The 14,664-nt window shown below is 41.4% G+C and overlaps 1 protein-coding gene and 1 non-coding gene across 2 annotated transcripts; both read left to right on the forward strand.

The window, feature by feature from the left end:
• Positions 1–1,559: 1,559 nt before the first annotated feature.
• trnat-ugu lies at positions 1,560–1,631 on the forward strand. Its single transcript has one exon. It is a non-coding gene; the product is annotated as a tRNA-Thr (tRNA).
• A 2,697-nt stretch (positions 1,632–4,328) lies between these two features.
• Positions 4,329–14,234, forward strand: alg3 (ALG3 alpha-1,3- mannosyltransferase). The gene is made up of 8 exons (XM_007900098.2): positions 4,329–4,715; positions 5,986–6,133; positions 6,517–6,677; positions 7,475–7,595; positions 9,815–10,020; positions 10,807–10,883; positions 11,172–11,316; positions 11,656–14,234. Exons 1-8 carry the CDS (start codon positions 4,585–4,587, stop codon positions 11,831–11,833), a joined length of 1,167 nt encoding a protein of 388 aa, XP_007898289.2. The 5' UTR covers positions 4,329–4,584; the 3' UTR covers positions 11,834–14,234.
• Positions 14,235–14,664: the final 430 nt, after the last annotated feature.

Consider the following 14,664-nt stretch of genomic DNA (forward strand, 5'->3'; position numbering starts at 1 on the left):
CAGTGCAAGCACATAACATAGGAATGAACATTTGTTTGATTTGTTATTAATAGAATGGAATGCGGTACACATATTTGGGAAACAAGGAGACCCCTTTGACATTGTGTTCTGTGAAGCGCTTTGGGACGTCCTCCCGACGTGAAAAGCGCTATATCGAATGCAAGATTATTATTATTATTATTATTATCTATACATCAGCTACTTGGGATCCATATTCACCTACCCATGAGCATTTAGTACAACATCCAGGGAATATGAACCTCTGAAATAACATGTAATTGCCATTGGAATGTAAAATATTTCATGCCAATCTCTGAATACCAGAGCTGGAATGCATGATTAAGGTTTTCTTGCCGTAACTTCAGCAGAGCTGTTTCAGTAGACAAAATAATGACCCTACATTTATCCCCCACACAAATTTGTAAACAAAATTATTAATAAGAGGGAGAAAACTGATACTGCAGTGAAACAAACCTGAGCGTGAATTGTCTGAACTGCAACAGCACCTTCTAGTGGAAACATTCTAATTTGTGAAGTCACTTTTATTTGTTTAAACCAGTACGATTTTATTTTCAAATTACATTTTCTTTGGTCAGCCAGTAAATCAAGTAATGTCTTCCCATAGGAACAGCCATGCCTGGGATTATGTTCTTAAATGGGAATAATTTATGAGAAATTTTGCAGATATTCCAATTTTGTAGATCAGATATAAGGATATTGACAGCTTCATTCCCTTGTGGGGAAGGGAAGGAAAGAGGAGAGAAAAGGAGAAAACTCATGTCTAAAATATGACATGTTTGAAGTGAACTTCAGTTCATGCAAGACCATCAAGACAGTTTCAGCAATGCCCTTAGGCCAGTCTATTCTGATCTCCAGATGGAATGAAATACTGTATATGCAGACTGTAGCCTCAAAGGGGTGAAAAATAGAGAAAGCTGAGGGAACAAATACAGCAACAAACAAAATCTACCATTTGCAGAGGGAAGAATTAAGAAATACTTTTTACTATAAATTCCAAGAGTGCCCTCTAGTGTAAAACCTGTAAAAGTTGCTACAGTTTCACTTTTATCAACATATTTAAAAACATTTAAAATAGTAGACCAGGTATTTAAGCATAGGCTTGGTTCAGTTGAGAGCACTCTCGCCTATTAGTCAGGTTATAGGTTGAAGCCCCGCACTAGGACTTTGAAACTAGAGTCTGGCAGACATGCCAGCGTGGGGCGGTGTGGTAGAGGTGTGTCCTTCAGATGAGATGTTCGGGTAGATGTTAAAGATCCCATTGACACTGTTTCTTCCCTGTGAACCACGTACCTCGACCCAAGACCCAAGTTGGTTGCGTCTGATTGTGCATCTTTTTCTTTCATTCTGGAAGCTGGTTCACACCGGGGGAAAATTTTCACCATTTGCGGGAACTTCAGCTTCCATTTCTTGAAGGACTTGTTCGTGACACTCGTCACCCAACCTCACACTTTACCTCTCCGCACTCACTCGGGTTTCCAACTGTCTCACCAGCCCCGTGAGAACAATTCACGGACTGGCATGTGTGCACATAGCCCAGCCACCCTGTAGCTCAGTGGTGAGAGCACTCACCTTGTAAGCGAGAGACCTGGGTTCGATTCCCGGCCGGGTGAAACCTTGGGCAAGTTTCCTTACTCCACACGCCTTATAATAATCCCTCCAAAAAACAAAAACAATAACAAATTGGTCATTTTCAACCCAGGACCGTTTGTGGGACACTGCCGTGCGCAATTGGCTGCCGCGTTTCGCCCACAAATGTACGGTCAATTCACTTTGCAGCGTATTCCGCGAAGCGCTTCGAGACTCGAGAAGGCGTGAAAAGCGCTCTCTATCAAATGCAAGGATTATTATTGTTATTATTATTGTAGATAAGGTATGCTTTCTGCATTGCGAGAGGTGTCCGCAGGCGCCAAGATCAACGCAATACAAAGTTACACTCGGAGAGCGCCTTTCGCGTCGGGAGGACGCCCCGAAACACGTCGCCCTTTTTGCGCCTTGCCACCGGCTTCGCTTCGCTCGCTCGGCGCGGGACGGCTTGGAAGCCATCGAGCGAAACGTTTGCCGGCGCGCCCACGAAGACAGAAGCTGCAGAGGAGCTTGCGGTCGGCGGCAAGAAGAAGAAGAAGACGACGACGACGAAGACCGGAGCTATCGACTTTTAAGTCGAAGTGGGGGGGGTTGAAATCAGGTCAAACAGGGGACGTGTGAGGAACCCGCGCATCGATTCACGGGTCCGAAATTCGATCGAGGAAGAAACGAGGAAAACTATGGAAAAATCAGGAAAAAGCAGCGAGACCGAAGGCACGGTCGAAGAGGAGGGTCTTGCGGTGGGTCTCGAAGCAGGCGAGGGAGGGGGTGCGAGGCGGTGTGTGTGTGTGTGGGGGGTGGGGAGAGGGACTGCGGGATGGAGTTCCAGAAGCTTCTTGTCGTCGTCGTTGTTGTCGTCGTCGTCGTCGTGGTTGGTGGGATGGACTCCAGTGGGGCCCACACTTGCGAAGGGGGGGGGGGAGGGGGGAGCAGAGTGGCCGACGTAAGGGCCTGTGCTTCAGAGACCGCGTCAGGACAGGGGCGCCCACGCGCGTTTTGCGGGTTTTAAATCCAAACGACATTTTTTTTTTAAAAAATGAAGCAGCCGCCGGGAAAGGGATTTTACACGCGCGGAAGCAAAAACCGCCCAATCGGGGCAGAAACCCGCCCAATCGGGGCAGAAACCCGCCCAATCTGGCCACGTCGCCCGCCCACGCCCCACGCGCCGCCCACACGCTCGCGCATTTTCCGTTGAACGTTTTTTTTTAAACCGCCCCCACGTGCCGCCGCAACTGCTTCCGGTCAGGCGGCGCTACCCTCACGTCACCGAAACACATTCCCACGTTGAGGCGCCGCACAACTCCGCCGTACAACCGCTCCTCTCGATCCCGCCCACACCCCCTCCCGGTGCTGCTCGGGCAGGTGTCTCCGGTGCATGGAGAGAGCAACAGCGGCGGGGAAGGCGCCTGGGAGGCCGAGGCACAGGGCGGCGGGGCGGCCTGGTCCTGCGGCCGGAGCCGGGGGTTTGATTACGCCAAGAAGCTATGGCGCGCGAAGGACCGGGTCCTGTGGGAAGCCGAACACACGGTGTTGGTGGCCTCCTGTCTGTGGGCGGCGGAGGCCTGGGTCAGCCTGTGGGTCATCCACCGGGTGGCCTGTGAGTAACCGGAGCCCCTCGTTCTCTGTAATTAATGGTTCACGTTCACTCCCCCCTCTCCCCCACTCTCCCTCCCCCTACTCTCCCTCCCCCCTACTCTCCCTCCCCCCCTCTCTCCCCTCCCCCCCTCTCTCCCCTCCCCCCCTACTCTCCCCTCCCCCCCCTCTCTCCCCTCCCCCCCTACTCTCCCCTCCCCCCCTCCCTCTCTCCCCTCCCCCCCCTCTCTCCCCTCCCCCCCTACTCTCCCCTCCTCCCCCCTTTGCTGAATGTGCTGTTAAGTCCCCAGGTCTCCGGTCCCAGTGATTTGTAGCCACTAAACAGTGCGACTCGAGGCGCCTGAGACCCAAACGAGCATTTATTTATCTGTTGGTTTGTTTGTTTGTTCCTTCTCACCGGAGGGAGGCGCTGGTCACTATTGTTATTAATTTCCTTCCGCGGCCCCCGTCTCGCCCTCCCCTTGACCGCCCTCAGCAGCGACTGAACTTCTCTTGAGCGAGGAGTAAGTTATTGAGGGTCGGTGCGGTTTTGTGGGCCAGTGTCCAGTGGCTCTACGGGCCACGCGTGCACTATGTTACTCCTCTCCAACTCGCGGCGACAAGCCGGACCGGTTCGTTTAGTTTTAACCGCGCGGTTGCGACGTTTGTGCTTTTTTTTTCTTGAAATGACGACAAACGTCTTGGAGCGAATGTTTTGCGGTCGACGGCGGTAATTTCTAATGGCAGTTGAGACTTGCCCCGTTCCCGGGTTAAAGTGTTGTAGAATGTCCGGGGTCATTTGGAACTGGAATGATAGTTAGGCTCCAGGTGCTGTCAACTTCCAGCACAAAACTTCATTCAGCAAAATACTGAAGATCTCGAAGAGCATCAGGATGACTAGTGTGTGAACTGATATCTCACGCTCGTACAGCAAGGAGCGCTCTTCTCAGACTGTTGGATTGGAGTGTTACATAGCATCTAAGATCTACTGTAACTTTCCTTGAATTGCTTGAATGGACAGTGCAGTCAGAGCCTTATTCATTTGCCTACAAAATACATAAGTCGCTACATTTACAGTAAAAGTCTTGTTCAGTGCTTTGAGATGCTACATGACTTGATAAGGCACTGTATCAAATGCAAGAATTACTCTTCTGTATCTAATCCTCTGATGTGCCTGGTAAGGGTTACAAATATTGTATAACTTTATCCTGAGTCTGACACATGCTGTTATCAGACTTGGATACCCTTGATGAAATAGTTCAGAAGGCATTTTACTCCAGTATGTATTTGACCTGACCTCAGAGTGCTTGATCCTGACATTGACAAGTGGGAAAGAACATAAATTATCAGAACTAGCATCCCTTGCCTGAAGAGGACATTCGCAAAACAATTGCAGACTTAAATAAGATGTGTCAAATTATAATTTATATCCTTTCAGATACAGAAATTGATTGGAGAGCCTACATGGATGAGGTAGAAGGTGTAATCAATGGAACATACGATTATACCCAGCTGAAAGGGGAGACAGGACCTCTGGTGTAAGTATCATTATGGAGCTTGTACAATGGATAGTAGCTAGCTCTCCAATGGGCAGAAACCCCCTGATGTATCAGCACTCTTTTGATGTAGAAAATTCTTTTGATGTAGAAAATGATTCTTAATGTTTTAACCAGGATGAAATGAAGTTGCGTTTTCTGATTTATCCAACTTAAACCCTGTGTCCTAAGAGCTTATCACGTTGGTGGGGGAAATAGTGTATATTTTAAAATATTTTGTCTATGATGAAGGGAAGTTACATTTTCTAATTTATTCAACTTGAATCTGCTTGTTGATCACTGATCAGTGGAATATTAATTACGGGGCATCATCAAGTAAGGCAGGATGTTGCAGCATTCCTAAAAGTAGCACTCAAAACAAGACCCTACTTTGTATTGCAACTCTTGAAAAGAGTTTATGGTATAGTTAAGTAAGGGAGAGATGGGTGTAAGTGATTCCAAAGCTGTTGCTGCCATCTGGTGCCATAATATAGAATGAATTCTTGCAGGGTCAGAAAGCAGCTGTTGAAAGACATGTTTTCTAATTGAAGAGAGGAATTGCCAGCCTAAGCTCATTTTATATTGAACCCTCCCATTTAGCAGAAAGAGAGGGAGGAATTTCATCCCATTTGCCTGAAAATGCATTGTGTACTACTGACAGTCAATTTTCACAAATTATGTAGAAATTTGGAATAAGATTGATTTAGGTCTTACATAGTCAAAAGGTTTTGATCAAAAACTGACAAGGGCTTTACTTTTAATTCACCCTTATCTTGATCCTGGGAATCCAGTGCCCCCTGCTAGCAATCCCAAGTTGTGAATGTCAGGTGAGGATAGGATAGTATTGAGTGACAAGAAATGATCTCTCTTGGTTGTATATCCCACCAGCATTCATTACTGAGGTTCAAATATGAAGAGCAGCTATTTGGGTGTGAGGTACGAGAGTGGCACTAACACATGTGGAGCTTTACTGCACAAGCTGGCTGCTTAAGGAGAGGAGGATGGGATTGTGTTATTGCTTGTGATGTGCTTTTTTTTGTACATATATGTTGAATGCAGAAAATTTGTACAGTATAAGTGTCTTCTGCTACTGTTGTCTCTTGTTGCGCATTTAAGGATCTCTGTGTGTATTTTACCTACCAATAATAATAATAATTGAATTTGATATAAGCCTCTTATCACATCATCAAGACATCTTAAAGCGCTTCAATGATGTAAAGTGGTTTGACTGTATCTTGTGGGGGGAAAAAAGTTTTAATTTTGTTCACTGCAGTTACCCTGCCGGCTTTGTCTATATCTTCACAATGCTGTACTATATCACGGATCATGGAGTGAATATCCGCCTCGGTCAATATATCTTTGCCATCTTCTACCTCGTTACCCTGCTGCTGGTCTTCAGGATCTACAATCGCACAAAAAAGGTGATGATGACATTGTGGTGACATGGAGCTCTAGATTATGAATAGAGATTTGCAGAACTGATCTTGTTCTCGTTAGTAAAACAAATGGTGCGATATAGATGATAGAGACTGGTGGGAAATAGGATACTTGACTTACAATCATAGACAGTTTACATCACAGAAAACATTCTACTTATTGATTTTGTATTGTTACCACTTCCCTCATTGGGGCTATCTGCTCTGGATTTATTGTTCATGCTTTTTTCCTTTAATGTTTTCCTCAACTAATGGCTCGATATCATAATATGATTCTATTTCCCATGAAGGCCAATATTTACTTTTTTAAAGCATGCTTTCAAAAAAAAGTTCTTTGGATTAACTTAGTTTGTGGTTAATGTTTGCAGGTTCCACCTTTTGTATTTTTCTTTATGTGCTGTGCCTCCTATCGGATCCACTCCATCTTCATTCTGCGTCTCTTCAACGACCCTGTGGCTATGCTTATATTTTACCTGGCCGTGAATCTGTTTCTCGATGGCCACTGGAATCTCGGCTGTTTCTTCTTCAGGCAAGTAACAAATTGGATTTGTTTTGTGTCTTGATTTCAGTGTAGAAAGAGTCTAGTGATACCAATGCGTCAGGAAATGAATCCACCGTATTTGGGAGTTGAGAAAAAATGTCATGGCTTTGTGTTATATTGTCAGCTGTTTCTGAGATCAAATTCAGCCCGGGCGGAAGGAATACATGCACATTCTCTGGGTTCTGATCAGCAGCGTACTAATTGAAGATAAGTTCTGTACCAAAGATGATCAATAAACAGATCAAATAATGATTGTTTATCTTTGAAGTGTGGCAGGGTCCTAAATTGAACCAGTCAGGGAATTCTTGATCTGGATCTCGGGAACATGGACAGTAACCTTCTATAATTTGACAAATGTTAATACTGATTGATTAATAACACAGATGCCTAATAAGAATAGACCATATGGAAATAAAGACACAATTAAGAGTTCTTCCGAGATTAAAGATCAAATGGCTAAGCAATGGGATGATGTTTGCATTGATTCTGAGACACATTCTAGGACAAAGATATTGGCACTTGAAACAGTAGAAAAGTGTTCTGCCACCAATCTTAATTGTGAGACTAATACATTCAGGTCTGTCAATTGTAATAAAATTGTGCATTCACACAAAGCAGAAAACAGAAATGAAGGGGGAGATGAGCACCATTTACTATAATACCAGTAGTTCTGAAGAGCAACAGGGTGTATATAGATTCTTCTGTTTTATAAATGTACTTTTTTGTTAAACTCTTTCTGTTGGACCTGAAGATTTTAATTTTATTACCTTTTCTACCCTGGGCAGTTTAGCAGTTTCGGTAAAGATGAACATCTTGCTCTTTGCTCCTGGATTGCTCTTCCTTCTCCTCTTTGAGTTTGGATTTGTGCAAACCCTCCCGAAGCTTGGAATTTGTGCTGGGCTGCAGGTATTTGAAACTTCAGGGGATGCACTTTCTAAAACCAGAACATTCTGCCTATAATGGGAAGGAGGGGTTATAGTGCTTTGAGCATGTTGTCTTTGGTTTGGGGGTTTAGGTGTAGACTAGAGATTAAGGATTCCCTCTGTGATATTTGCATTTATTATAAGGTTATAAATCCTACAATATAAAAGGTGTTTACAGTGCTTAAACAGATAACCGTGAAATGTCCCTTAATTTCCTGTTTGTATTTTGAAGTTCTAGTTCTGTTAATCCTATTATTCAATTAGACTGTGGGAAATGCAATTGTCAATACAGTACAGTTGATGAGGTTCGGTGTTTGTGACTGATTGTCCTTATGGATAAATCTGACCTGTGCCATACTTGACATGAAAGCTTAATCCACAGTGGAAAAATATTCTATTCCCATCATTGCCATCCTTCAAATAAATGGGCATAGAAGCACATGCGCATTTCAAAGAGACCTTTGAAAGCATGTAGTAATGAAGCCCTAGATTGTTGCTTGCTTCAAATGAATTAAAGCACTAAAACCAATTATTGCCCCCTCCCCGTCTTGTTCTTGTATCCTGCAGTTCTTATTCTGCCAGCTCAGAGTTTCACTCCTGCTGTGTCTGACATTTTGAAGCAAAAAAAAGTTCATTATAACTCTGGTTGCTAATGCGCCTTCATTCTGAAATGCATGACAGCATTATTAATGCATGTTTAAATAGATATTTGAGCTTGCTTTCAGATAGGTTTTAATCTAGGACAAACCTGTCTCAATGTTTATAAGTTGCTAAACCTTTCAATCACCATTAACCAGTGACTCAGTGCCTGGCTGCTCTTTCAGAATAAACAATTGATGACTATCTAAATCCCTTTATCTACAAGAACAGGTGGAAGATGTTAGTCTAGTTTACAGGCAAACTGAATCTGTTTTTTGCCTGAACTTAATGCTTTGCTGTTAACTCTTGATTACCACGATTTTCTTTGGCAAGTCAGCTCTATTGAAAATTTCTTTTGTGTTTATGAACTCATTTTTTGCAGGATGTTTCTACCTGTAGCTAAACAAAAGGTTCTCAAATATGTATGTAGAATGTGTACAAATGCATAAATCACTTGAGGTTTGGTACATGTAATAAACTACTCTTAATTATTAGTTCAAATCTTATTGATTTATATTTTTTCTCTTTTTTAACTGATAATTTTGTATTATAAATTAGACCTGGATTCTCTTGTTTTAAATTCTCTTTCAAGTGACAACATTCACTCGTGTTCTGCTGTAATTCACGTGAAGTTTAGACCTGTTTTTAGCAAAGACCACTTATTGGAAACCCCTGAACATTTCCAAAATGAATGGCTGAAATCCACTGAACTCACTGAATGTATATATAGTGGTAGAATTTATTGTCCATTATTTAGGCACTTTTATTCAATTATAATTCTATGGTCTCAAAATCCAGGATTTGTTGCCTTCCTGACACCTTGAATAAAAATCCCTTTTAGGACTTGGTATTCCCTGGAGTGGTCCAGTCAAAAGTGATTAGCATCACTTTCTTGTTATACACAGAGATTATAGGCTGCATACTTCAGAATTTGAATTTGCAAGAACTCAAAATAGAACTTGATTAAGAATGACTGTAATTTTCAAGTAGACTTTTGTATAAGTATTACATTGTTGTATGACTCTTTGTGCTCGCATTATATCCCTGTAAAACATTCACTACATGTGACAATAGTTAATGTGTTGCACGTTGTGATGTTTTGAAGTTGTACCCGCTATAAAAATGCTTCCACTTTCCTTTTAATTTCCCAATGATATTCACACTTGTGCTGCAGCGATTCCAATTCTCTAATTCCACCTCTCATCTGACATTCCTCCTTTTTATCCATTCTTTAAAACTTTCTATGTGACATTAGAAAATTAAACTATCTTTCAGGTCAACATGCAAATTGAAATAGGAGTAATGTGCTGGGGTTAATAGTTATGGTCCCAGGAGATCAATAGTTACTTCACCTGCGAGTATTGATTTTGAGCTGAATGTGAGCTTGACATTCAAAAGTGATTACCGGTAGTGAAAGATTAATATAGAAGTATGAGGATGTGCCAAACATAATGAAATTGATTTTTGATTCTCTTGTGTTAAAAAAAAGTTATTTGCATTGTATATCTTTGTTTGGTTGAAGAAATATATCTTTAGTTCTTGGTATTTTTGATTCATGTTTAGGTAATACTGGGCCTGCCCTTCCTCATGGAGAATCCAGTTGGCTATGTGGCCCGAGCATTTGATCTCAGACGGCAGTTTCTTTTTAAATGGACGGTAAACTGGCGTTTTCTGCCTGAGGAAATCTTCCTGAACCGCTATTTCCATATGTTGCTGCTGGTTGCTCACCTCAGTGCACTGCTTCTCTTCTTGCTGTATAGGTGGAACAAGTAGGTGTGTTTACATGAAGTTTGTGTGTAGATAGTATAGAACTTGTGGGCTCCGGATGCAGAGTGCATGACACCTACTAGAAAAGGTTCAATGAATCCAGTTCTACCCTGTTTTGGTGTGTATTTATTTTTTTTCTTTTGTTTGTTTTTGGTAAGAGATTTTAGTGTTGTACTGGAACACTTTTCCATTTTAAGCACTGAGTGTCAGCATCAATCAAGCACTGCCAGGTCAGATATAGCATAGGTTGGGTGCAGAGTAAAGCTCCTAATATGACTTAACTTCAAATGAAAACCCAGAGTGAACTTGTATAACATCTTCTATGCCAAAGAGTTATGAGAGCACGTTTAATGTCAAACTGAGGACAGTTTGTGCTGTATGTCGGTACTGAGAAGTTGGTTGAGAATCGTCGAAACTCATCACTTGCAGGTACTTGTCAGACAAGATAAGCTAGTCTGAGCTGGATCACAAAGAAGTGCCAGGACCTTATGTAATGTATTCTGGTGCTGAGCTAGGTAGATACATCAAATTAATTCTACAGGCTTTGATACGTATTTTCACTGACACCAAATTAACATTAGAGCTTTGACTACCTGGCCGCAGTCGGTTCTTTATAGAACAGGAGTGATAAAATGATTTAATATAGTTTACATTCAGTGGGAAACATTTTATACCATTAATGGAAACATCTGTCAAACTGTATTTCAAATGCTGTATAACCTAATCCTGTAATTTTGTTGTGTAAGCAAATATTTTACTAATCCAAATCTTTGGTTTATGTGCTGCAGAACCGAGGAGGGAATTTTGTCCCTTTTGAAGAATCCAAAACAAAGAAAATTTCAGTGCCAGACCCTGACAGCAAATCATATCCTTCCATCAGTGATGCGGTACCTTTAGTTATTGATGATGTGAGAATCTTGTGTAAGGCAATGAATCGAAATCTTATAATATAATATTCAGAGTCTCAATGGGTTCACACAATCTGTGACTACCACAGATTCTTTGGTGTCATGTTCAGTGCACAATATGAGTGGTGAGAAATTCTGGAATTCTTGTGTTCAAAGGCAGAAGAGTGTGTTGTCGAATATTGAATTATGTAGTTTTCTCCAATCTCTTAGTTGCGCAGCCACTTTTTTCCTTGACTGCTGAGTACAGATCATCTTTGTCCTCTTCACTTCGAATTTCATTGGTGTGTGTTTCAGCAGGTCATTACACTATCAGTTCTATGTCTGGTACTTCCATACTTTGCCATACCTCCTGTGGAGTACCCATGTGAAAAACGTTGCTCACCTGTTCAAGTAAGTAACAATAATAATTGATAATAATCAGTATTCCCTGATTCTGGGGTCAGGGGACTGGATTGACTAAGATACAAATCCAAAGCATCCTGAAACTGGATGTAGCCATTCTGATTGTTCCCCCTAATATTTGACAATTCAGTAGACCAGAGCAGGAAGCGATGCATCTAAGCGAGGATTTCTTATTCTTAAATAAAACATAGTTTTATTATTTTTTCTCTTCCTTGTGGAAGTATTTGGGGGGGGAAAAAAGCTGGACTTTATTTCCTCTTTAAAAGTCAAAATTGTTTCAAAATATTCTGTTCTGAATTGACGTCCATTTCTTTTTCCACCTCCCAGGGTACTGATTCTGGGATTAATTGAGTTGGCATGGAATACCTATCCGTCAACTGTGTACAGCTCGCTGGCTCTCCACACCTGCCACCTGATCATTCTCCTGTCTCTGTGGTACAGTTACTCTGATCCTGAGAAGAGCTCATCAGCAACTGAGCTGGAAACACTGAAGAAGAGGAAGTAATTTGCTGGACTTGTAGCTGGTCCTGCAACATGGCAGCCTTGGTTTTAACTTATTTGGGGAGAAATAAATTCTCCTGAATTCAGGGTGATTGGCTGGGCATTTCCAAATTAAATAATTGGGAGAAGGGGGGAAACTAGCAAGCTGGACTGACTGCATGGAAACAGGAACTTTGATGTCATGCTCAGCTTTTTTTTTGCATGCAGGTTTGCAGTTATATTCTCCCCTTAAGTTTTACTGTGAACTTCCATACCCGAGATGGAGCCACGTTCCAAGAAAGAACCTAGATCAAAGTATTAGCTTTGTGCTTAGGGTGGAATAATTCTGGTTAGCAGTAGTTTGCCTGTGTCCTCTGTTGTTATCACTTGGGCCATGCCAGCATTTTATTTCAACTCGCCTTATTTCTGTATCCAAGGAAAATGAATGTGGGCTTTTCGAAGGTTTGGAATAGTGTAGCTAATAGGTCGAATTCTGAACTTTAATTTCATAAAAGTTGTGTTTTATTACCTTTTTTTGTTCAGATCAAATATTCTATTTCTGTTTTTAGAGTATACCATCTTGTGACACAAATGACTGTATAAAAGAGAATTTTAAACAGGTCTTGTACACCACAAGTGTGTGACTGTGGTAAAGAGTTTGCAGTTAATCTCCAGAATTGGGGCACACTAGTGCAACATCTTGTAATTCACTCCTTCTCGGACCTAATACCATAATATTGCATGCTGGGTGAGTTACATATACATCTGGCCAAAGGACAATTTGTACAGTTTTGACATCAAGTAACCGTGCATTTTGTTCCAGATATGTTTGCCACTTTGTCAAAAGGATAAAACTGAGCAGAGTGCTGAGATTGGGACTTGCATTCTGAGGTTACTATGGGGTGACTTCAGTGAAAATTCATTGAAAATCTTAACTAACAGTGCCATATCTACAGCAATGCACACCTGTTTCAAACTTAGTGGCTGGTTTAAGGAGTTAAGGAGACGAAGGATAAAATACTACATGGAGCTAAACTAAGGGAGGAACCTTCAGGATTTATTATGAACAGAAAACATGGCAATAGATAAACTAATGGGAATCAAAGTAGACAAATCTATCACCAAGATATTAAAGTAAAGAATTTACAGATGCATATTAGTTATAATTTTCTAATGTTCTAGAGTCAAAAATGTTTCCCAGTGTTCTGTACTGGGGCTTCAGCTTTGCTCCTTGTAAATGACCTGGATAAAGGAGTAGAGGACAGTATATCCAATTCTGCAGGGAATGCTAAACAAGGAAATGTAGTAAATTGTGAAGATGAAAGTAGGAGATTGCAAAGGCATACAGGCAGATTAGTTGACCTGGCCCCGTCCATTTTGGATTAAGGAAGACAAATTGGAATAAATTCTTAATTGGGAGGAAGGAGGCAAAATACTATGGAGTAGTGGATGAGCAAAGGGATTCAGGTGACCAGGTTCACAGGTACAAAATGTAATCCAAAAGGTTCACGGAATATTGGCCTTGATCTCAATAGGATTGAAATAAAAAAGCAAGGAAGGAATGCTACAGTTGTACAGAGCCCTGATTAGACCTCATCTGGGATATTGTGTTCAGTTTGTGTCATTCATCAGGAAAAATATACTGGTTTGGAGGTAAATCAGGAATGAGTGGACAATCTTAAAGTTAGATATAAAAATTCAGAACAACATTTTTTTTTCTCACAAAGGTTTGTGGAAATGATGAATTCACTTCCACAAAAGATTTTAGATGCTGGGTCAATTGAAATATTTAAGAAGGCGGCAGATGGATATTTGGTAGGCAGCAGTATGATCCAATTAAATGATGGAGGAGACTTGAATGACTTTTTAAATCTACAACGTACAAAATGTTATCCTTTTGAACAGAGGAACAATAACAACATTACATTTATAGAGCATAAAACAGGAAGCGGCCACTCAGCCCAATGAGCCTGTTCCACGCGGTTACTAAATCTTGGTAGATTTTTTAATCCAAACGTTCTGCCCTGTCACCATACCCTTTAATACTCAGGTATCTGTCTCTCTCTATTTTATATATCTTTATTGATTCTACCACCTCTACGTCCTTCTGGAGTCAGCATTCCACACCTGCACAATCCCCTTTGAAGAAATGCTTCTTCACCTCAGTTCTAACTCTTAAATTCCGAATTATGTCTTAACTTTACATAAGTGGGGTTGTCCACTGTTGTACATGGTGTGCTTTTACTGGGATTTGCTGAATAGTTTTATAATGCATATTGAACACTGAATTTCTTTGTGATCAATTGGAAATTATTTCTATATGAACCTTCAGCAATGATGCAAATGTCTATGTAGCACTCACTGTCATGTGTAAACAGCCACAGCTATAGGACATTGGATTACAGAAAATAAATGACTTCAACCAATTTGATTTCTAAGAAAGTTAATCCTTGCCTACCCTCGAACCAAGCTAACAACTCTACTTGTGTTCATTGAGTAACTGTTCGAGATGACAGAAATGGCATGTTAAGTATCAACCTATCCACTTAGAACATAGTCTTTGCAATAAGTTCCAGAAGCACCACAGTCCCTGTACTACGTGGTTACTTCTTGCTGGATGCAGAAAAAATATATTTTAAACTCATTCCTTTAATAGTTGCTGATCATATGCAAGCATTGATAAAATGGAAGCCGTATACAGACGCACTGCAGCATTTTAACAGCTGTGTCTGAAATAAAATGTTACCTGACTAATTAACCCCAATCGCAGCACCCCAACTGCTGCCTTTGCTGTGATCATATACCTTGGCAAATTGGTCTTTTGTGCTCAGTAATAATAATACTCGCATTTTGATA

The sequence above is a fragment of the Callorhinchus milii genome, unplaced genomic scaffold (genome assembly GCF_018977255.1).
Source record: "Callorhinchus milii isolate IMCB2004 unplaced genomic scaffold, IMCB_Cmil_1.0 Scaffold11, whole genome shotgun sequence".
Classification (NCBI taxonomy): Eukaryota; Metazoa; Chordata; class Chondrichthyes; order Chimaeriformes; family Callorhinchidae; genus Callorhinchus; species Callorhinchus milii.